The sequence below is a fragment of the Mus musculus genome, chromosome 7 (assembly GCF_000001635.26).
Source record: "Mus musculus strain C57BL/6J chromosome 7, GRCm38.p6 C57BL/6J".
In the NCBI taxonomy this organism is placed as follows: domain Eukaryota; kingdom Metazoa; phylum Chordata; class Mammalia; order Rodentia; family Muridae; genus Mus; species Mus musculus.
Genome location: NC_000073.6, coordinates 32,133,495 through 32,158,859, shown reverse-complemented (window position 1 = coordinate 32,158,859; position 25,365 = coordinate 32,133,495). Strand labels below are relative to the sequence as shown.

The 25,365-nt window shown below is 40.8% G+C and overlaps 1 protein-coding gene and 1 pseudogene across 1 annotated transcript; one reads left to right on the top strand and one right to left on the bottom strand.

The window, feature by feature from the left end:
- Positions 1–10,827: 10,827 nt before the first annotated feature.
- On the top strand, positions 10,828–12,620 carry Scgb2b30 (secretoglobin, family 2B, member 30). The gene is made up of 3 exons (XM_006540492.1): positions 10,828–10,885; positions 11,351–11,445; positions 12,525–12,620. The coding sequence occupies exons 1-3, from the start codon at positions 10,828–10,830 to the stop codon at positions 12,618–12,620; spliced, it is 249 nt and encodes an 82-aa protein (XP_006540555.1).
- On the bottom strand, positions 21,671–22,196 carry Rpl23a-ps10 (ribosomal protein L23A, pseudogene 10; annotated as a pseudogene).

Below are 25,365 nucleotides of genomic sequence, written 5' to 3'. Positions count from 1 at the left end.
CTTCCTTCCTTCCTTCCCTTCTTTCTTTCTTTCTTTCTTTCTTTCTTTCTTTCTTTCTTTCTTTCTTTCTTTCTTTCTTTAATTCTTTCTTACTCTCTTTTCTTTTCTTTCCTTTTCTTTTCTTTTCTTTTGTTTCCTTTCTTTCTTTTTTTTTCATAAGATTTATTTTCTTATGTTATTCATATGAATACACTGTAACTGTCTTGAGATACACCAATAGAGGGCATCAGATCCCATTACAGAGGGTTGTGAGTCACCATGTGGTTGCTTTGAATTGAACTCAGGATCTCTGAAAGAGCAGTCAGTGCTCTTAACCACTGAGCCATCTGTGCAATTCCATGTTGTTTTTCTGAAGGATTCCAAACCTGAGTTACCAGTTTTAAGACAAATTTCTCTAACCAACATTACAAAATTTTAATCATCCCCAATAATTTATAAGCCAATAATACATAGTCAAGACATGCAGAATATATTTTAAAATCAGTCAGATGTTGCAGTATTTCCTCTGTCCAGACACATTACGGCAGTAGCAGTACTGTGATTAGACAGGAAAAGGGAGGCAGAGCTAGGAACTAGGGAGAGAGATAGAGAGGTAACAGGAGGAGGGAGAGAAGCCAACATGGAGACAGATGAACACGAAGAAGATCCTGATTTTTTAAAACTACCTTCACATGTTTTGTTTTTTGTTTTCTGTTTTATTTTTGTTGTTTTTGTTTGTTTGTTTGTTTGTTTGTTTGTTTTTTGATTTTTTGAGACTGGGTTTCGCTTCCCTGGCTGTCCTGGAACTCACTTTGTAGACCAGGCTGGCCTCGAACTCAGAAATCTGTCTGCCTCTTTCTCCTGGGTACTGGGATTAAAGGTGTGTGCCACCACGCCCAGCAATAGAGAGGTCTTACCGAGCATGGTTTTAAAAAGCCACGAGTAGTTAAGATTTTCACAAGGTTAGAAAAATTGGGTTAAAGCTTTATCTTTATCACTTGGCTCAGAAATTATTGTATTGACATCTAGTAAATTGTGATTTTACTATTATATATATCTGATTAGATAATTAAGCTTTGAGAGTCATGTTTCTACTGGGAAATTAGGTGTTGAGATGGCTGATCATGGGGTGTGTGGGCAGCTGTGTAGAAACTAGATAAACTCCATAGATGGGAGAGATTAGCTCAGAGGTGAGAATACTTGGAGCATGACCCTGCAGGAACATAGTGTTGTGGTCTGCCAGCACCAGTACTAGACTGGGAATGTGGACCCACAGAACAATAGAGGTGGTAGTTTGACATATTAAATATTTCCTCCAACAGTCAGAAATAAACCTAAAGTAGCTGAATATGTTTAATTATTGAGACAAAATAAAATTTTCTACCTTTTCCTAGCTGTAATTTCAAGACATGAACACCTTGTCACGTTATGAACCCAATAATGGCAGTCACAAAGATTTTTGTAAAGGAAATAACCGTCAGCTTCCTTACCATAGAAGCTGAGAAGCTACTGGTCCTTTTACACTTTAAGAGGGCTTGTGCTGATAATCAGCCCCTAGCAGCGTTTCTCCAGCTGTGCTAGACTCCTAGCTGTAGGTTTAGGGGTCCAAAGACCAACTGAGACTATTTTTTTTCAGTGAGTTAAAAACAAATCAAGGGGTGAACAACCAGCAGTTAAGTTTTAACAATGTTTTTTCTTTTGAACATGAAACACAGTGCAACAAAGAATGAAACAAAAACACAGACAGAAAATGACAGACATGGGCAGATTAGCATGCCAAGGACAGACAATAGACAGAGAGGGGAGAACTAGATGTGCCAAAGGGACTTAGATATCCTACCTAAAAGAACCATAACCAGAAATAAGCATTCCTCCCTTAGAAGACAGAGAGGAGCACCATGTCTCCTGACCTCTGTCTATCTTTAGAGGAGCTCTGAAACAGCTTACATTTATTGTCAAGCCATCCCTGGGCAATTGGGAAGAACTGCTTTTCTGAAACCTATTCTCTCTTATGTCTAGGGTATAAACTAACTCTACTCAGGGTCCAAAGACTAGGAGCATCTATGAGAATTATCTCTGCACTTCCAATTTCCAAGGTGTCGTTCATTTTATACCACTTAATAGAGCTCCAATGTTAAGATGAGATCTGACAAAGTCAGCTCAGTCAGTTAACAGGTTCTCCAGGGCAGGGCAAGGATTAAAAAGAAAAAAGAAAATTAGACAACATTGTAGCATGACCCCAGCCAGTTCTGAGACTGAAGAAGGTGTGTTTTTTCCCAAGTCTGCTTGTATAACATTTTAATTACAGGCAAGTAATAAGGTCAGCTCTAGGTTAAGGAACAAACAAGGCAGTACATACAAATGATTAAGGAATAAGCAAGGCAATAAACAAAGTCCCATAATCACTGTTTCTAGGGGCTTAACTCGATGACCAAGATATGTGAGCCTACTTCCCCATCCTAGCCCAAAGTCAAATACTTGCATGAAGCCTACTTCCTTGTCCTGGCTCAAAGTCAAATTCCTACCAAGTTACCAGAAGTGGGTCTAAAATCTCTCTACATCTTTCTGAGTCTGATTTATGCACTGATATAATGTGGCATGCATATGCAATAGGATTATACTAACCCTTCTCTAACTTGTCTGGGGAATTCAAACCTCACCCATAACTCTACTTGCAGAATTCCATATGACCATGATTATTATTGCAATTTTAACTTCCTTCTGATAAGAACCCATTCAGCTAGCACCTGAGATTCCAGAAATTACTCCCCATGCTATAGGACATTTTGAAACCTACAACCATCCACCAATGAACTTTGCCATTCCTGGATATTTCACTCCCCTCTCTCCTAAATGTATGTAAACCATAAATCAACACAAGTAATGTTCATCTATGTCCTTGTACCTGGTCCTGTTATTTTTCTATTTCCAAAACACCTCCTTTTTCCATCATGTACCATATCAGTCTAAATTCCCAAGGCAGAGAGAGTCAAATCATGTATTATGTATTATTGTGTATTGTGATGGATTATGTCATTTTTATCATAGCAGGTTGTGAGCAGCCCTGTGGTAGCTGGAAATAAACCTGGGTCCTCTGAATGACCAGCTAGTTCTCTTAACCATTAACACATCTATTTAACTCCAAAAGTGAGCTTTTTAAGAATAATTTTTAAGTGGAGCTTTGCTGTATCTCAGGGTGCCCTCAAACGTGCTATGTAGCTAAGGATGACTTAGATCTTCTGATCATCCAATCTGTACCTATATGTCCTGGTTACTCAGATGTATGCCACCATCACATTTTTGTCGAGTTCTGAACATTAAACCCAGGGACTAGTGCATGTTAGTCAAGAACTCTGTACATATAGCTACATTTCAAGCCCAAGAGGTAAATTATATATATATATATATATATGTATATATATATATATATATATATATATATATATATATATAATACATTGTAATATTATATATTATAATGTATTTTATAATATAATATATTGATTACAAATAATAAGAGTTAAATTATATATGTGTATATATATATGTATATATATATATACCATATATATATATGGTAACATAAATAGTGTGAACATCCATAGGCATTCAGTGGTTTTCCTTTCCCTAAAGGTCACCCAATAATTCAGGGAATTCTGGAACACCTCATCTCTATATCCACAATATACCGGTGACATTTGTCGTTTTCTTCAGCTTCCTGAGTATGCTGACCAACTTGTATAGATCAGTATCATGGCTCCTTTTGCAAAGCTGGAGGAGGATGCATAGTGCTAAATCTTACCCAGGAACAGAAGCAGAGCTCCAGCAATTGATTCTCTCTGGCACAGGATGTTGTCTATGGAAAAATCTGACCCTTCCAAGGCAACTTCCAAAAGAGTCAAGAAAAATAATGATCTTGTAGGATGTGGTTGAAAGGTAGGAATATAGTTAGGCTCATAAGAAGCTACAGTGGGACAGCTGTGGCTTCAAAGTTTCATGCTCCTTGAAACTTTCCACACAAAGTCACCTCTCCATGCCCCTCCCTGTACACATCTTAGAATTTCCTGAAGGTGTGTGTTTGCATCATTGAGAGATATGTATTTTGGCAAGATCCTGGTCAATAACCTATTTCAGCTTGTTTGCCTTCTTAGTGATCTTCTTAAGATATGACAAACGTCACTTGTCAATTGACAGCCAAAGGGAAAGTATGACTAGGGAGAGGATCAAATGGTCTCTCAAGCACACCGCCAGAATTAGACCTGTGTCCTCCTGTCACACTGGGAACCTCAAGAGCCATACACATAGTCAATTCTAAACAAGCCAAACTTCAGACCACTGGCCATGTGACACTTGCCCTGTCTTTGTTCTGCCCCTAATTCCATATGCTTTCTGCCTTCCCTTGAACCAAGCTCTTCAACCCATGTTTATCCTACTGTTGTAGGCATCCTTCAATTTGACCTTTTTGTTGTTGTTGGTATGTATTTTCTGAGATAGCGTCTCTCTACACAGCCTTCCTAAAGAATGACAAAAGAGCTGTCAAAAGAACCCTTTCATGAAGCTTAAAATGGCAATTCCAAGGAGGGGCAGTGAATCTCCTATCTGAGTGACTGGGCTTAAGCAGTCTGCTTCCAGGTTGTGTGGAGAAGGGGACCTACCTTCTACGACCAGGCTGTCCTGGAAATACGTAGAACAGGTTAACCTTGAACACACAGAAGTCTTTGTGACTCCCTCCCATGTGAATAGTGGAATAAAAGGCAACTAATTTCACTTCTGCCTAAACTTAACTCCTTAAACCCATTGTTGAGGTTTTCTGTTTTTGTTTGTTTGTTTGTTTGTTTTGTAACTTTTTGTTTTGTTTTGTTTTTAAAGAGGATATTGCCCAGGTTGGTCCTGACCTCATAAACTTCCTGAGAAATGAGTGTGTGGTCCTGCCTGCCTGCCTAAATATCTGTCTTCTGTTTGTCTGTCTGTGGGTCTGTCTGTCTCTCTGTCTGTTAATGTGTATGTGTGGTAGATTCAACATTCTTAGGGGCTGGTGGAAATCATTGTCAAAATCAGTTAGCAATGAACAGGTATGGTAATTCTCACCTTTGATCTCAGTATTTTGGAGGAAGAGCCTTCCTATCTTTGTGAGTTAGAGGTCAGGCTTGACTACACAAAGAGTTCTAGGTTACCCAAAATTACACAGGAAGACCATGTTAATAAACATCATTAGTGTGTTCATTAAGTTCTCACTTCAAGTGCCTTGTGCTCATTATCTCATAACTAAGCAAGGATATTTCAGTTCTGAGCTATCTGGCCTCCTAATTGGTCACTGCCAGACTATGCATTGCTGCTCTAGCTATTCTGACTACTGATCAAAAAGCCTGCATTATGGTCATTTTCAATATTCCAAAGCTACCCTGTAAAAATTAGAGTCTAACCAAAGCTGGAATCCCAAGCTCCTGAAGGCTCAGCATCAGTCCATCTGTGCCAGTGTGTCCCGCTGATCTTTGTTACCACAGAATTCCAGATGACCCTTCAACCCCCTCTACCTGGCCTGTAGTAGAGCATCTCTCACTGCACAGGGAAATCAGGGGACTGTTGGAAGGGTGCTAAGAGGCAAGACTGTAGTAGGCCCCCTGCTCCACCCACCTTGGAAGTGGACTGCTTAAGCCCATTCACTCAGATAGAAATTGTCACCCCTGGCATTGCCATTTTAGGCTTCATTAAAGGGTTCTTTTGACAGACTTTTGTCCTTCTTTAGGAAGTGTGGGCTGAACAAACACCAATGGAGGAGGCTGAAGACAGCAGAGCAAAGCCTGAGGCAGACATGTGAAGGCTGAAGGGTCAGCAGGATGAGCTATGAAATCTACCAAGAGTCTTACTGCTCTATGGTAGTTGAAGTATTTGACAGGGGAAATGCAGGAAAGAGTAGGTATGGTCATGGAATGAAGAGAGAAAGAGGAAGACTCTGAAGAAGAACACAATGGATCCAGAGGACAGGATAATTAGAACCCAATTGCCAGAAGTGGTCTAGGAATTTTACAGTCTTTGGAGACTACACTAGGGCCTGGAGACTCATCATGGCAGATTGCCAAAAAGGCTCAGCTTCCTGTCCATGCTGTGGAGGAACTGCAGCACAGGTAGGCCTCAGGGTGCCATGCTAGTAAGAGGACTGCTCAGGAGTGTATACCACTGCTGCCTCTACCACCTGCTACCTGTTGCAGTTAGTCCCCTGCTGTGTATTCAAATGCTAAGTACTGGAACCCAGGAGTTGGAATCCCCCAAACCTCCAACTACTTGCCAATCTCTTTAACAAATTCTCCAATACACCAGATGTTGCTTAGTAAATTCTTTCACCTAAATCTCTCACTATCTAAGAAAATGTGACTGCCAGGCAATGATGAAGAGAAGAGAGGTATTCTGCGACTTTTTTTCTGGGCTGTGTGTCACAGGTAGGGATCATAAGGCAAGAGAAGACGAGAGAAGAAGAAGAAGATGGAGAAAGGGGAAGGCTGCCATGGGGCCTGATGTCTCAGGAGCACATGACCAGGAGCTGTAGACCATGAGAATAGGCTGATGGAGCAGAAATAACCCTGGGAAACACTTAAACAGCAATTAACATCAGTCCTATGGATTGTATGCAAGTCAAAATAGTGCACAACCTGTCTGATCTAGGTTTACAGCTTATTAAATAATATACAAATCTTTGTGTCTTATATAGAGGCCAGCTAAAATATATATTTCATTTATAGCCACTTTCTGCTCCTTTTGTGAAACATGATGGGCAATGAAGAAGCCAAGCCAGCCTGGGAGAGCATCCCCATACCTGAGCACAATTTTTTCTTTGTGATTGAGGGTATCCCAAAGAGGTAACTGGGACACCTGCCTCAACTTCCAACAAGTGGGGATCACAGGGGAGAAGCACTATATCTTCATCTCATTGATTTTGACTTTGCCAGTCATCAGACTGCTCTGTGTACACCTGAAACTGGAATTTACCATTTATCCAGTGTGTTTATTATTTATAGAGTCTCTACATTAGCTATGACATCTCTTTTCCATAATTGTGACCCAAGAGAGAACCAGGGCCTTCATATGCTCTGCCCTCCCTGCCTGAAATGCTTTCCCTTCATATTCCTGTGAAATTTGTCACCTAAATTCCCAGACTGAATCAAAAACCAACATAACATAGGGAGGGCCAGCTACAGCTTTCACCATGTTTAAGGCAAATACCAATTGCCCACATTGAGCCTTTGTCCCCAGTGTGCCAGGACTGAGGATGTATGGTATGTCTTTCAGAAGGAATATAGAGCCTCTACTCTCTATCTTCCACAATCCCCTGTTGCCTTTCTGCAGGTCACTCTGTGTTCAGATTACACAATTCCCAGTCTACCTGAAGTTGCCCTATTTTATACCTTCAAGATTCCAGACCATGAAGCAAGTTAAACTCTTTCCTACATAAATAACCTAGTCTTGGTTCATTTATCATAGCAACACAACCTGAATTACAACCCTACAGTCCACATGGAATCCTTGTATATAAGAAGACACCTGACCTTCACCATAGCAAATACTCTGAATCCCGTTTCCTCTTCTATAGCTTCCCTTTCCTTGTCTGACTTTTGGTGTTCTTTAGATGTCTGAATGCTCAGTAGAGTAAAGCCTTCCTCTCTCCCAGAGTCAGCACACATAGGAGGTCTTCACAAATGCTGGTTACACTGGCAAAAGGGCTATCTCACTTCTCTCAGGTCTATAAACTAGACCCTACTTAAAACAAGCAACACTATCTTGTCATATAATCAGCCTTAGTTTCAAACTACTCTTCCCACATGCCTATGTTACATAAGTGTTTATGCCTAAGTAATTTGGTTGGTATTTAATTTTAAAAGTAAAGATTATCTGTGTTTTGATAAGGCACAATTAAGTAGTTTGTTGTAAAAGGCACTTGACTGTCACAATCTGTACAGCACATGGTGACAGAATGAACTTTACTGAAGGCTTAAATAGTCCAAAGCCTTTGAATTTTACTGGTTGTCTGAGCCAAACAGGATTTGCCTCCTGTAACTGTTTGGTCAATTAGGTGCCAAGTACTGAGATCTAATTGTGAGCTCTCTGCTCGGTCCACTGGTCTTTGTTTTTATGACCGTGCATGTCCTGAAGGCTGAGATGGACTGCAGAATGTGCCCACTAGGGGCTTCTCTCTTCTGCACAGGGTTGGGAATGGAGACAAATGCATCATGCGGTTAAGCAAGTGTCTACTGCCCAGTGACCCGATGCTACTCTAATTTGATCATGGTGTTGTATCACTGTAACAGTAATCTTAACTAAGACACATGATATTTATATCTGTTCATACAAAGTGGCCAGGAAAAACACTGAAGGCCTTCAGTTGCTCTCCACAATGTAGATGTGTGTATATACATTATATCTGTTTATTCATAAATGTATGAATATGTGTGTGCTTATTTGACATTTTATTTAGTTTGAATGTATGTGTATGGGGATTGTGCCTGCATGAGTGTCTTATGCAATACTGAATGCTTTCCCTGTGGAGGTCACAGGAGAGCACTGGATCCTCTGGAACTGGAGTTACAGATGGTTGTTAGCTACCATGTGGGAACTGGGAAGTGATTCTGTATCCTTTTTATAGCTGAGACCACCTTATATTTTTTGAGACAGGGCCTATTACTGGAGCTTGCTAATGGCTAGATGGACTGTCCAGTAAGCTCTCTGGTGCTGGAGTTACCAGGGGTAACTTTGTGCCTAGCTGTCCTCACAAGTTCAGAGGGTAGGAAACCATGGATTCAAGAATGTATGCCAAGCAACTACTTCACTTACTGGCCTGTCCCCCAAGCTTACCCTGCTGCTTTCTTGAGAACATATAGCTCACAGTGAAGGACTGAAGGAGGGTCTACTCCCAGGAGAAAATCTACAATTGCTCTGGAATACTTCTGTGAGATGCAAGAATACTTACTTTCATCCATGCTCATTTATATGCCACACAACCATTCACAAAAGCATGGTTTTATAGGTTATTTCAAAATTCTACTATAATCCAATATCATGTTGTTTAGTTTTTTTGTTCAAATTGTTTTATATTTGTCAATTAGGAGCCTGTTCATGCTTTCTCATGCCAGTTTCCACAGAAAATTCTAGATGTCTGTTCATGTGTTTGTGTACTTGTGTATGTGCCTGTGTATGGACAGTGGTACTAAGATGTATGTGTGTGTGTGTGTGTGTGTGTGTGTGTGTGTGTGTGTGCGTGCTTGTGCATGTGAAGGTCAGACAACAATTAATTAATTAATTAAAGGAATTAATTCTCTTCCTTTACCAGGTGGTTTCTGAGATTTGAACTCAGGTCTTCACCTTCAATCACTGCACCTTTAATCACTGAGCTATCTCAACATCTTTCCACACGATTTTTTGAGACCAAGTCTCTTATTGAACATGAGGTTCACATGGAATTAGACATATATGCCAACACTCTTATGGGTTCTAGGGTTTGAACTCTGGACTATATGCTTGCAAATTAAGCAATTTGCACACAGAGCTATCTCTTTGGTTGCTCATGTTTATGAGTGTAGTGCTGTAAGATATCCCTAGGGCTTTGCCCATGCTAAAAAAATCATTGCCACTATTGTAGAAAACTAGTGACAATATGCCAGGTGAGAAGCAACATTTCTAATCACAGTTTGAAAAGGTACAGTCCATCACAGTCAGTTAGGCACAGTGAAGGAACTCGAGGTGGTTGTTCACATTTACAATCAGGAAGCAGAGAGTCATGAATGGTTCGGCTCAGCTTGTTTACATCTGTCCTCCCTATATGTAACCATAGTACATGCTTCCACATAAAAGTAAGTCTACCCACCTCAATTGAACAAACCTAAAAACACCCACTCAGAAATTTGTTTCTATGGCAACATTCAACCCAGTCAGAATGATCATCGAGATTAATCATCACACACTGCAAACAGGGTGAGCATCAATTTAAGACCTACATGTCTTAAGAAGCATGAACTAACACACATAGCTGACAATCATACCTGTGCTGGAAATGTCTTCCTTAGGGTAAGTATGTTGCTCTGAACTTGAGACACTCTATACACACAGCACTTCCTGTGTTCTGAGGAGCAGTGTAGTTTACAGACAGGCAGGCACAGTACCTTGAGGGGTTGTGGACTGCAGAGTTCATATTCAGGGTTGAATACCTCACTGTACCACTCACTGCTCTCACCACAAGGACAATACTGTTCAAACCACTTTAAGACATGGTTCCTAACAGAGCTGAGAGTGGACAAGGTGAACATGACAAAAGGAATGAGCAACTGGGGAGTGAAGCACAATTTGTGGTACAAAAGCATCATTAGCCCCCAAGGATATTCACACTGCCAAACAGCTGGGGACTACCCTGGCTGAGTGTCACAGAGAGGTAGATGGTGTCTCCTTGTCCTCAGCCTTTCAATACAAAGGTCTCAGTAGTTTGGACAATGGGAACAAGAATAGGTAAGGAGTTTGACAAGGAAGCACAGGCGACAAGTAAAACAGGACCATAGGTCATTTTGTTCAGCACTTGGGCTGCTTGCAAAGATCAGCTCTAAACCCTCTTTGGCAAAGGTACAAACAACTCTCCAGAAACTGATGACATCAGGCTGTCTCAGGCTGTTTGTTCTTCAGAGTGGGAGGGGACCCCATGCTGCTGCCTCTATACAAGTTGAAAGGAGATCCACAGGTGCTAGGCTCTATCCCAAAAAGTGTTTGGAACTTTTGGAGGCATGTTTGCAGATGGGTGTAGCTGGGCTCAGGGCTATAATGGTTTATAAAGAAGAGGAGCTGCTGTGAGAGGAGCATTTAGCACTCTTCACCATGAAAGGGACCCTTCTGCTGGCCTTGCTGGTGACTGGAGAACTGAGCTTCCAGACAAGTGAGAGTGGTACCCTTGTTCACCCCATCTCAGTCCCATGGAGATATCTAAGTGGGGCCCTGAGACAGACCTAGGTATCCTTGGGAGGACAATGGCAAAGAGCTTCAGAAGACAATTCATGCTTTCTGCTCTGACTTAAAATTGTTGGGTTTGTGGGGCGTGGAGACAGAGGTGTGCTGGTGATGATACTCATGATGAAGGGACCTTAGATGCACAGTTGAAGCTGAGGCAAGTGTTGGGCTTATGTGAAGTTCAGATATCAAGGTCTGTCAACTCATGGATGTTTTTCTGCTAGTTCTGTATATTTCATGTAAACTATGGTGTTACTGTGAGGCTGAAGCCTTTGGGTGGGTTTGACTATGAGAAAAGTCAGTTAAGGCATTTGTAGATTGTACAAGGAACACTGAGTCTCTGCTTTGACCATCCAATTGTCTTTTAAAGGTATTTTTCTCTCTGTGTTTGCAGCAGAATCACTTGTTCCTTTTTTCAAAGTCTATGCAAGTGTTCTCTCTGGAAAAAGATTGTATCAAGAACTCCAGATATTCAATGCTACTGCAGAGGTAAAGGTGGCCTTGGGAAAAAAAAATCTATGTCTGCTACAGAGAGGAAAAATTAAGAAACATATTACTAGAACCTCAAATTAAGGCAATTTTCTGCCTACCTCCACTCACCCATGCAACAGATGTTGTAAGGCTGCGTACTGGTGATAAATGCAACCATTGCTGCATGTCATGTGACCTGCAAATGAGAAGTGAAACCCTTGCCCACCCTAGTACACGTAAAGCAGCTTGCCAGTTACACAGCCAGCCTGTTCCTTGTACTATCCTGCAGTTCACTCTCACATGATGGGTAAACATGGGCTTCTCACCCATAGTAGGAACAGGGTAGTCCTTCGGGTGGCCTCTGCACAGGTTTGGTACCCCCAGCTCTAGTCTAAGATGCTTGAAATTTCTCTCCAGTGTCTATTTTGGAACATCGCAGGGGTCTATTATTCTCCAGCCATCGATGAATCCCATTTCTCGGGGCATCATCTGTGCTATAACAAAACCTCCCACCACATCTAAAATGCCATAACCACCCCAGGGAGTGCCTACAGTTGCTCACCACTGTTGTCTCTTGTCCTCTCTTGTTTCGAGCATAACTGGATTGCAGACATGTATATTTTGAACAGTGCAGCTCTCACCCTATTTCCCAAAGTATTTTACTTGAGTATCAGATCTTGAAAAACCATAGTGCTATCCAAATTGATTTTCCCCTCACAAGTCCACATAGAGGACATATTTTTAACATGGCTACACAGCCAATCTGCCTGGAGAGAGGTACTCAGATGGGGGAGACATCAACAAACTCATACTCACCTCTACTGTCCCGCTCTAGACCTAGCTCCCATCATACTTTCCAGAACCTTCTCCACATCTTCCCTGCTGGCTATGGTGGTTTTCAGGCTTCCTCCTGAATGGTGTGAGTGGTATCCAGTTCCCTTGAGGCAGAATTTGTTACTAGAGACCTGAATCACTGCATGGGATTTTCTTTCATGTGGTTGAAGAGCAGTCTCTTTGTGGGTGGTTGTGGAGTCCTGCTGACGTGTTATACCTTGCCTGTAGCCAACACTGTCCCTCTCTTCCTTTTTGTTTTCCAGGAAGCCATGGACGCCAGCCCAGAATCCCAGTCATACTATAGTCTTAACAATTTTAGATCCATTTTAGACTTTATTTCCAACCTATTAGGAGAATAGATGTTAATGTATTTTGGGCACCCATCTTTGCAACATGTCTGATCCAAGTGCCATCTTGCTGACCTGTCCTCTTTCTCTCCTGAAGTTGGATTCCTGATACTGTTCCTTCATCATTCAGTCTCTTAGACTGATTCTAATAAAAGCTTGCAACTCTGTTCTGTGACCTGTGTCTATGTGCTGAACAAGGTCTTCAGGGTATCCAGGAGATACTAAGAGAAATGACTTGTATAGTCACTGAGAGCAGGGTGACTGCTTCTGGTTAGCCAGGTGATCATGAGAGAGCCTTTCTGGTCTCATTTATTTTTGTTGTTGCTGTATAGACTAGGCTGGCCTGGAAGTCACAGAGATCCATGTGTCTCTTCCTCCCAAGTGCTGGGATTATAGATTGAGCCCCCATGCTCAGTTTACTGGAGCTCTTTGAGACTCTGGAGACTAGGATTTTCTGAGGGAAAATAGTATGTAAGTAGCCACAGGATTCACCAGGTCGTCAGGATAGAAAAGAAGTGGAGAAACACTTCCCTCATGCGATGTCTCTGGGCTATATCACAAGACTATGAAATCCTTGTGTCCAGTTATAACAGGAGAGTAAAGCAGAGATCAAAAGGGTATGCTTCTCAGATAATCTTGGTCTGATATTGACATTTATCATTTGGCACAACCTGGCTAATATAGCAGTTTCTAAGACAGTGAAGGTTACACTCTGAGACCCTAACTCAAAAAGAAAACCAAGGGGCTAAAGAGATGGCTCATCAGCTAAGAATGCTGGCTGCTCTTACAGAGGTCCTAAGTGCAGTTTCCAGTAACCACATAGAGCATAAAAACCATCTGTGACCCACTTCAGCTGTGTCTGAAGACAGCAACAGTTTACTCATGTTCATAACATGAATAAATAAATCTTTAATAGATTCTCAGGACTTAATAATATACAAAAAATTCAATAGGGAAAGAGATAGGAGTTTATGCCCAAAATGAAGAAAGAGTGAAGTGTTTTGAAGATGGTTCAATGGTAGAGTGCTTCAGTGCATTATTGGGAACCTGAGTTTGACCCCCTGAACCCATGTAAAGCCAGACTTGTTCGCATGTGCTAGATTCCTAGTGCTCCTGTTGAGAGTTTGGGGGCTCAGGTAAATTCTCAAAAGTTTGCAGACCAGCTTCCCTGGCATTCCACAATATCAGAAAGCCAGAGGTCTGTATTTAACAATGGCTCAGGATTGTCCTCTGATCTCTACATGCATGCTGTGGTATATACATACCTGCCCTCCCTTATACACTCAAACACAAAACAGCAATCCAACAAGTAAAAAGGAGAGAGGCCTGGAAATACATGTAAATTAAAATGATGAACTCCATTTTTTAAAATGGACATACAACATATTAACACGACTCTCATTCTGTATATTTTTAGCAAACATTGAAAAGACTCATTGAACATAGAAAGTGCCTGTGAGCCAGCTGAGGGAATGAAAGTCATACAAACAGAACACATTGGTTAGTGTGTAAGACTGACAAGCATGGAGCCATTGCTCTGTTCATCTGTTTCCTGATGTGACATAACAACACCTATGGCTTCCTAAAGAAGGCTGACTGGTCCTGTGAAAACCAAATGGCCTTCCCAGGGAAAAGCTCTCATAGGCAAACCAATGACTCTGAGAAAGCAGAACCTCTTCACCTCTTAAGACCCTAGACAGTATTTGTCCAAAATACCATGTCAGGACCAAGCATGGTCCTGAATTAGACACCTGTTGAGATTATTCAAACCAGTAAATCCAAGAACTGTTTCCTGTGCCCAAGAAATCCCCAAGAAAAGTGTGATGCCTCTTCCTCATGTTTTTCTTTCTCCCACTCAACAATTGTCTGTCTGACATAGCTTTGTATGTCATTCCCTGTGTGCCTTCTCTTGATATTTGTAGGAAGTATGTTCCTTCATTGTTGACTTTCTTGTTCCACCATATCTATAAGGTAAAGTCTCACATGTAGAAATGAGACATGCATCAATGACAATTATTTTATTTACAAGTTCTAAGGTCTAAGTGATAGACCTCTTGAAAGGGATTAATGCAGATTACAAGAACAACATGGCTAATGACCCCTTTCACATATCTGTCTCCTATAGCTTATATCTCCATGTTTATTTCAACATATGGGTGATGGCTATATCACAAAAGCCACTATGGCAGTCATTTCTGCTGCCAGGCATTAAGCTGTCTCTATAGCTCACACACTCCATGAAATTGGAGGTCTTACTCTAAAGTAAATCTTCTCCCATCGAAGGAGGGAGATCCAGTAGCTCAAAGTCTCCTTCAGTGTGAGCTCTTTAATATATGAAGAGTATGACATTTTGATGGTTTGTATATGCTTGGCCCAGGGAGTAGCACTATTAGTAGGTATGGTTCTGTTGGAGTAGGTGTGGTCTTGTTGGAGTAGGTGTGTCACTGGGTATGGGCTTTAAGAAGGTCGTCCTAGCTACCTTGAAGAAAGTATTGTGGTAGCAGACTTTAGATGAAGGTGTAGAACTCTCAGCAACTCCTGCACCATGTCTGCCTGAATGCTGCCATGATCCTACTTTGATGATAATGGACTGAACTTCTGAACCTATAAGTAAGCCCCAATTCAGTGCTGTCTTTATAAGACTTGCCTTGGTTATGGTGTCTGTTCACAGCTGTGAGACCCTAACTAAGACACTTTTAAAACAGAGACATTGGTGCAATGTGGAGATGGAGCAGAGACTGAGTGAATGACCAATCAATAATGGGTCAAATTTGAAATCAATCCCATGGTCAAGTATCAGTCACTCGAACTCTTAATGATATTCCAATCTGCTTGCAGACACGAGTCTAGTACAGCTGTCCTCTGAGAAGCTCCGAATAGCATCTAACTCAGACAGATGCAGACACCCACAGCAGAAGAGTGAATGCTGCTTGGGTACTCCTATAGAAAAGGGGCAGAGAATGCTGGGAAGGTACAGAATTGTAAACTCATTAAGTTAGCACAGATGAGAAAATAAATATGTTTTCTAAATTGCCAAATATATTGTACTGGACATTATAGGTATGTCACAACTTATGATTTTTATAATTGTCATAATGTTATTCAATTTATATCTATGAGAAAGGAGCCATTTATTGTACAAAAAAGGGGAATTTTTGAGGTTTTGTCTTGTTGACAGTTGTAATGCTAAAGGTAGACTCCCCACCCACCCAAGAATTGGACTCTGCTTGGAATCCTGTGCTTCTCACCCCAAGTTATTTCTGATTGATAAATAAAGATGCCAACAGTCAATAACTGAGCATAAGAGACATAGAGGTGGTTTAGGTTTCATTGGATTTGGATTGGAAGAGGACCTATGGGAGAAGAAGATGGTGCAAGAGAAGAAGCCGCCACATCCAAGTATTGGGTTTGGTTTCAATTTTTCCCCAATGTATGAATAGGAAACTCAAACTCAGTGTTCTCTTAAGAATTGGACTAAGTCCTACCTGTAATCTTAACTACATGTGGCTCCATACTTCCTGTTCTAGGACTGACAGTTATGTCTTTCTTTCTAAAGTTGTTTGAAACCATCTTGCAAAACTATCTTTGTTTCAGAAAGTTTACATGGCTCCTTATGCTATGACTTCTGACTATGAGCACCCTGTTACTAACAGCTTGCAGCCATATCTTTGATTCAAGAGGTTATTAGCACTAATTTCTTTGTCCTATCTATTTTACCTGCCAAATCCCTTATCTCCAAATTCCCTAACCATGGGCTGTATAGGTCTTGTCTTCTTCATGTCCAATGCTGACATATCAAACCCCAACTTAGGGAGAGGCAGAATGTATACAAAAATAAATAGCTCAATTTAATTTATTGCATGCTTCAATTAATATGACCATGATGATTTCGGTGGGTGTTTTTTCCCTCCCACCATTTAGATTAACAATACCAACAATATTAGAAAGATCATAAAGATACTCTTTTAAACCCAATGTCATACTAGATTGGAAAATCTAAAAAAATAGATTTTATGTATAAAAACTACAAAGGCTAATCTAAGGTAAGATACGTAATTATGACTACAATGTCACTTATAATTTCAATGTAACTTATAACTACAATGTAACTAATGACTACAGTGTATCTTAAAACTACAATGTAACTTTTAACAGAAATGAGATTGAAGCAGTAGTGAAAAGTTTCCCAGGTAAGATTAGCTGGGGTCACTTCTGACTTTAAAGAAATAAGAATAATGAATCTCAAGGTATTCTACAAAGTATATTAGCAGAACTCAATTAGTGAAGCCAATATTATTCTGATACCAAGTCAAAGACACAACATAACAGGAAATTACAGGCTATTCAATGATGAAAATAGACGCAATATTCTCAGTAAAGTTGTGTTGTACTCAATTAAAAAACACATCATTTCAGAAGAGGCTAAATGGACGCATATGCTTAAGTGTTGTCACAGACTAAAAGGAGAAATCACAGGAGCATTTATTTAACAAGTGTAGGCTTTTGTTAAATTCCAGTCTATCAAGTCTTTGTGTCTTTTATAGAAGCTATCTAAAATATATAATTCATTTAGAGCCAGCTTCTGCTCACTGTTGCCAAACATGGAGGACAAAGAAGAGGTGAAAGCCAGCATGGTAGAGCATCCCCCTACCTGAGCACAATTATTATCTTTGTGATTAAGGAGATGCCAAACAGGTAACCGGGGCACACCTACCTCATCTTCCCACAAATGGGGATCACAGGTTGAAGCAGCATGTCTTCACATCATTTCTTTGGACGTTACTGGTCATCTGATTGCTCTGTTTAAGCCTGTACCTGCAATTTACCATTTAACCACTGTTTTTGTCATTTGCAGAGACTTTATACTAGGTATGACACCCCTTCTCTGTAAGTGTGACACAAGCAAAAAGCAGGGCCTTCATATTCTCTGCCTTCATTAACTAAAATACTTTTTCTACACCTGCCTGGGTAATTTGTCTCCTACATACCCAGTCTGCATCAAAAACCAACATGTCCGAAGGAAAAGCCACCTATGCATTAACATGTATGAGGAGCACACCAATACCCACGTTGAATATTTGTACCCATTGTGGCAGGCCTGGTCAGTGAGCATTTCATGGGTGCTTAAGAAGCAGATTGGAGTCTCTGCTCTCTCTCTTCCACAATCCCCAGGTATCATTCTGCTGTGTACCCTTGGATCAGACATCACAAATCACTGGCAACCTGAGCTTGCCCTATCCTTGACTTTCAACATTTCAGATCATGAAGCAAATTAACCTCTTTCCCAAATACATTACCTCGTCTTGGGTCTTTTGACCGGAGGGAGATCAATTCCCAAAAGTAACATCTACAGATCCTCTGGAATTCTTCTGTAAGTTGTAAGAACACAGACTTCATTCATGTTCATTTATTTTTTTTCAAAATTTTATTATATATTTTCATCATTTACATTTTCAATGCTATCCCAAAAGTCCCCCATACCCGCCTCCCCACTCCCCTACCCACCCACTCCGAATTCTTGGCCCTGACATTCCCCTGTATTCTAAGTGTCTGGCCAATAGTCTCTTATCAGTGTGTACATATCATGTGAGTTCTTTTGTGATACGGTTACCTTACTCAGGATGATACCCTCCAGTTCCATCATTTGCCTAGGAATTTCATAAATTCATTCTTTTTAATAGCTGAGTAGTTCTCTATTGTGTAAATGTACCACGTTTTCAGTATCCATGCCTCTGTTTAGGGACATCTGGGTTCTTTCCAGCTTCTGCACATTATAAATAAGGCTGCTATGAACATAGTGGAGCATGTATCCATCTTACCAGTTTGAACAACTTCTGGATATATGCCCAGCAGTGGTATTGCGGGATTCTATGGTAGTTCTATGTCCAATTTTCTGAGGAACAGCCTGACTGATTTCCAGAGTGGTTGTACAAGCGTACAATCCTACCAACATTGGAGGAGTCTTTCTCTTTCTCCACATCCTCTCCAGCATCTGCTGTAACCTGAATTTTTGATATTAGCAGTGCCGCCTGGTGTGAGGTAGAATCTCAGGATTGTTTTGATTTGCATTTCCCTGATGATTGAGGATGCTTCTCATCCATTCAGTATTCCTCAGGTGAGAATTCTTTGTTTAACAATGAGCCCCATTTTTATTGGGTTTCTATCCACATCCTCTGTTCTATCTCAATGTCCTATATGACTGTTTCTAGGGCAGTACTGAAGTGATCTTATCACTATGGATCTGTGGCTGAATTTGAGATCAGGAAGAGTGATACCTCCAGACATATCACTAGTTCTCAAAACTTCATTGCCATTTAGGTTTCCATTTGAATTTTTAGGGTGTCTTTTTAAATTTCTGAAATAAATAATACAGGCATTATGGTGACAATTGGACTTTCACAATATTTATCCTTTAAGTCCCTGAGCATTGGAAGTCTTTTCATCTTCTACTGTCTTTCTCCATTTTGCTCTGTTTTAAAGCATGTATTCCAAGCTTGTATTCAACTTCCTTGGTTTGGTTTATTCCAAGATAATCATTCCAAGGGATGATTTTGAATATGATAAGTAGTCTGTTCTTTTTCCCCTATACCTTTCATGGGTACATAAAAACACTGCTGATTTTTTATGTTTATTTTATATTCTGCACATCTGGAAGAGCCACTTTTGAAATTGTTTATCTTTATGTGTTTATGTTGGGGTCCAGGGGTTGCCTCACAAACCACATGAACATGAATATCACTCAGACAAGGATAGTTTATTCAGCTCTATTGGTTGATCAAGGATGCAGAACAAACTCAGGAGCTAGCTTTGACCATGAGGCAGGATCCTCCATAGCTTTTTGAGCCTTGCAATCCATAAAAATCTGTGCCAACTTTCTCCACCGTTCAGGATCAAGGGATAGGCCACTTCCTTAAGAATATGTCTTTGTTGTACATTTACTCTGCTCTCATTGCTTGGGGGTGTTGAAAGGTGGAAGAAGGCTTGACTTACCTAACATATATTTCTTAACTTCTAATCAGGATGTCTATACCTATACACATGTCTCTTTGTGCCTAATAGTAGGATGTCAATTCCCAGGGAGGTCTTATGAACTTTATTTGACCCCAAGCAAAAATGGAAGTCTTATTCCAAATACCTTCTTATATTGGTGTAGGTATCTCTCTTTTGGTGGGTTACGTTCCAGGAACATGGACTAAAATACAATCAAAACAGGGCATAATAACATGCAGGAAGTGCTACAGGTGGTTGGTTCTTGTCCAAGCATATTGTGGCTAACTATACAAAGCAGTTCTAACTGACTTCTACTGTGATGGGTTTCCAAGAACAACAAAGCACAGAACATAACAGAATATGGAACCACCTAAGGCAAGCGAAAGATTCCTCATAACAGCACATGAGAAAGTTTCCTTATATCATTAGTAACAGCACAGAAAAGCTGCTTATACAGGCAAGAGTTATCTAGTACAGATTCCTCGCATAAAATCACATCGTCTACAAATAAAGAGTCATAGGTTTCTTCCTCTTTTCTTTTGTTCCGTTTATTTTCTTCCCTTGGATATTGGTTACACACTTGCTCTGTGTAACTCCTTCCATGGGTATTTTAGTCCCCATTCAAAGGAACAAAGTATCCTCACTTTGAAATTAATTCTTCTTGAGTTTCATGTGTTTTTTCAATTGTATCTTGGGTATACTAAGTTACAGGGCTAATATCTACTTATCAGAGAGGAACCAGAGAAATACCCAGGGAGCTGAATGTGACTAAATCCCCATAAAAGAAACATCAATATGAACTAACCAATATCCAAAAAATTTGACCTGGGAAACTTTTCACTACTGCTTCAATCTCATTTGAGGTATAAGTTATATTGTAGTTGTAAGTTTCATTTTAGCTATAAGTTACATATCTTGCCTTTTTTTAGCCTTGTGAGTTTGCATTAATAAAATCTATTTCTTTGGACTTTCCAGTATAGTGTGATTTAAATCTTTAAGGTATGTCTTTCTGATCTTTCTAATATTTTTGGCATTGTTAATGCAAGATGTTAGAAGAAAAAATACCCACCTAAATCATCATGGCTAAATTAATTAAAGAAAGCAATTAACTTAAACAAGCTATTTATTTATTTATTTGTATATACAACCTGCCAAACCCTAAGTTTGGGTTCCATATATCAGCTTTGGTCATGAAAAGACAAGACTTATATAGCTCACAGGTAGTGAATTTCCCAATAAGGTATTTTGTGGGCAAAATGTGAAGGGTTACAGACAATGTGGCTTCAAATTCCCTCATGATAAAGGTTCAGTTTCTCATTTGAATTTTGTGCTAAAATCTTGTGTACTGGCTCTCTGGTCCTATAAAACATAAGAGACAACTCAGTCTTGCCTCTAAGCACTTGTGTATGCTCAGGATTTTTAACACCTCCTATATGACATTTTATCAATGGGATAAATCCACACAGTCCCTGGCTGGACTCCACAAACTAGAATCCACAGACCCACTGGTCCACAGTGGGAATTGTAACTACCAAACTTATAACCACCTTCATTTTGTTATTAAAACAATTTAAAATTATTAAAAACAGTTATAATTTATTGAAATAGGATTTCTCTGTGTAGCCTAAGATGGCCCAGGTTTGATTATAGATTAGGTTGGCTTCAGATTCACAAGAAACCTAACTGTCCTTGCCTTGGTCTCTTAAGCCTTGACATCAAAGCTCTGAATTTGTTTCTTCATCCATGTTTTAAAACACTTAAATCCAGTTTCATTTATTTCCCCCTTCTATGGAGATTAATATCTGTCTGGACAAATACACTTTCCACTTTATCTTATTTTAAACAAATACAAATATACCCATTATCACTATATAAATTTAATTAATATTTTCCTGTAATTAACTTCATTTTAATTCATTTATATTTATAGTATGAGCCTATTTCAAGGACAATATATATATCATGTGCTAGGATAATCTGTCCCAGTGTTCCCATGGATCCCACATTGAAAGAACCCAGTTGATTAAGATAGCATTGACATCTTACATTTCTATTATTTCTCCCTTCTTTTTTTTATGGTGAAAAAAGTGTATATTTAGAATCAGCCATCTAGACTCAGTATAGATGACCCTAATCTTGTTGGCAACATCCAGAGCATCATAATCAGGAGCTAAGCAAACATATGCCTTCTTCTATCTGCCAGGCCTTGTAAGGTTATTGGCTTTGGTCACATCAATGTCATAGAGTTTCTTTATGGCCTCTTTGATCTGGTACTTGTTGGTCTTGACATCCACAATGAACGCAAGCTTGTTTTTATCCTTTATTTTCTTCATGGCTGACTTCGTGGTCAGTGGCAATTTGATGACAACATAGTGGTCAAGCTTGTTTCTCCTGGGCTCACTATTTTGAGGATATTTTGGCTTTCTCTGGAGCCACAGGAACTTGGGCTGCCAGAAAGTGGGTGATGTTCTGATCTTTTTGTGGCTGTGGATGCATTTCAGCACTGCCTTTTTAGCTTTCAAGGCCTTTGCTTTGGCTTCATCTTTGGGAAGGGCCAGGGCTTCCTTCTTCGCTTTTGGTGCCATCTTGGTGAAAAGGTTATTTCTCCCTTCTAAAATATATTTAGAGTAATTTTTATTTATTTCTTGATTCTATGGAGTTTAATATGTCTGTGGATAAATTGTGGATGTGAAGGCCAACAAGCACCAGATCAAAGAGGCCATGGAGAAACTCTATGACATTGATGTGCCCAAAGGCCTTACCCTGAGAAGGCCTGACAGAGAATGTGTATGTTTGCTTAGCTCCTGGTTATGATGAGATTATGATTATTATGATAAGTTGGCACTGAAATCTCACATTTCCATTTATTTTCTATAAATTTTTCATTTTGGAAGACATGTAGCCTTGTATTCTCTCCTCTGATCAGCAGGACTTTGCCTGCTTCATTGCCCTGCAAGGTCTTTAGTATCTTTGGAGTTAAGCAGCATCTCTAAGAAACAGAGAAGCATTGAGAGACCTTAGGTGGCAGAACAAGCCTGCACATTAGCATGCTGTTTAGTTAGGTTTTGTGTAGCCACCCACAAGTCTGAAGCCAGCTGAGCCAGAACTTGACCTTGCTGCCACAAAGGAGATTATCTAGAGTGGAGCCTTCCTCCCTAGATCACTCTATTGTTCAGCAACAGTTGCTGGTGCTCTTCATGATACTGTTACCTGCTGAGAGGCCCAGGGATCTATTCCAGAGACTATGCCGTATCCTGCATGTCATCACCTGCAGCAGGTTCCAGGCTCCAAATATGAATTGGTGGGAATGTACTTTCCTTCTTCTTTTAAAAAGCATGTCTGGCCCTCTGGTCAGACCCAGCACTGGGTCAGTTTGGGCGCAGAGTTGGCAGACTCCCCAAAGGTCCCCAGAGCACTCTCCAAGGGATCTTAGGACCTCTGGTGAGTGGAATAAATATTCTTCCAGGAGGCAGGTTCAAATGCCAGATATCTGGGCACCTTCCCTACAAGAGGAGCGCTAGCCTGCAGAGAGGGCTCTGACGACTGAAACTCAGGAGAGATCTAGTCACCGAGGTCTGCTGATAGAGGCTAAAAGAATCACAAGAGGAAGAAGCACTAACCAGAGACAACTATAACAACTAACTCCAGATAATACTATATGGCAAAAAGCAAATGTAAGAATCTTACTAACAGACCATGACCACTCACCATCATCAGAACACAGCACTCTCACCTCACCCGGTCCTGGGCACCCCAACACACCCAAAAACCTTGACACGGATTTAAAAGCAGAACTCATGATGATGGTAGAGGACATCAAGATAGACTTTCATAACTCACTTAAAGAAATGCAGGAGAACACTGCTAAAGAGTTACAAGTCCTTAAGAAAAAGAGGAAAACACAACGAAACAAGTAGAAGTACTTAAAGAAATACAGGAAAACACATTCAAACAGGTGATGGAAATGAACAAAACCATACTAGACCTAAAAAGGGAAGTAGACACAAAAAAGAAAACCCAAAAATGAGGCAATGCTAGAGATAGAAACCCTAGGAAAGAAATCTGGAACCACAGATGCAGGTATCAGCAACAAAATACAAGAGATGGAAGAGAGAATCTCAGGTGCAGAAGACTCCATAGAGAACATCAGCACAACAATCAAAGAAGAGGTGCAAAATGCAAAAAGATCCTAACTCAAGTCATCCAGGAAATCCAGGACATACTGAGAAGACCAAACCTATGGATAATAGGAGTAGATGAGAATGAAGATTTTCATGTTAAAGGGCAAGCAAATATCTTCAGCAAAATAATAGAAGAAAACTTCCCAAATCTAAAGAAAGAGATGCCCATGAACATACAAGAAGCCTACAGAACTCCAAATAGACTGGAAATTCCTCCTGACACATAGTAATGAGAACAACAAATGCACTAAATAAAGATAGAATATTAAAAGCAGTAAGGGAAAAAGGTCAAGTAACATATAAAGGCAGGCCTATCAGTATTACACCATACTATTCACCAGAGAGTATGAAAGCCAGAAGATCCTGGAAAGATGTTATACAGACCCTAAGAGAACACAAATGACAGCACAGGCTACTATACCCGGCCAAACTCTCAATAACCACAGATGGAAAAACCAAAGTATTCAATGACAAAACCAGATTCACACAATATCTTTCCATGAATTCAGCCCTTCAAAGGATGATAGAAGAAAAAAAAAAAGCCCTTCCGGTCCAAGCAGCACCGGGGTAGCTAGGGCGCACAGTCGGATGACTACTGCCAGCTACCCACAACACTCACCAAGGGTTCTTAGGGCTTCTGGTGAGTGGAACACAGCATCTGCTCCAATCCAATCACGAGGGAACTAAGACTACATTAGTTAGGAAAGCAGAAAACCCGGTCTGAATAGGGGCACAAGCCCCCTTTCAGTCCGAGCAGCACCTGGGTAGCTAGGGCGCATAGTCGGCTGACTACCGCCAGCTACCCACAACAACAGCCAAGCGATCTTAAGACTTCTGGTGAGTGGAACACAGCATCTGCTCCAATCCAATTGCATGGGACTTGAGACTGCATTAGTCAGGGAAGCAGAAAACCAGGTCTGAGTAGGGGCACAAGCCCCTTTCAACCCGAGCAGCACAGGGGTAGCTAGGGCGTAGAATCGGCTGCAAACTGCCAGCTACCCACAACACCCTTCAAGCGAACTTAAGACTTCTGGTGAGTGGAACACAGCATCTGCTCCAATCCAATCGGGCAGGACTTGAGACTTCATTAGTCAGGGAAGCAGAAAACCCGGTCTGAGTAGGGGCACAAGACCCTTTCGGCCCGAGCAGCACCGGGGTGGCTAGGGCACACAGTTGGGTGACTACCGCCAGATATCGACAACACCAGCCACATGATCTTAAGAATTCTGAGGATTGGGATCTGCCCGGCGCTGGAGCGCTTTGCCTGAGCATCGGCAGCAGACATCTCGGTTCCGGGATCCCGCCAAGAATATCCTGCACAGGCAGGTTACCATTTTCCCAGCCAGAGGATAAGGACCTGCCTGGTGCGGGAGCACTTTGCCTGGGCATTGGCAGCAGACATCTTAGTTCCGGAACCCTGCCGAGTGGACACTGCTGAGTGAATCCTGCACAGCTCCAGAGAATACCAGATGGCAAAAGGCAAACGTTAGAATCCTACTAACAGAAATCAAGACCACTCACCATCATCAGAACACAGCACTCCCACGCCACCTAGTCCTGGGCACCCCAACACAACGAAAAGCTAG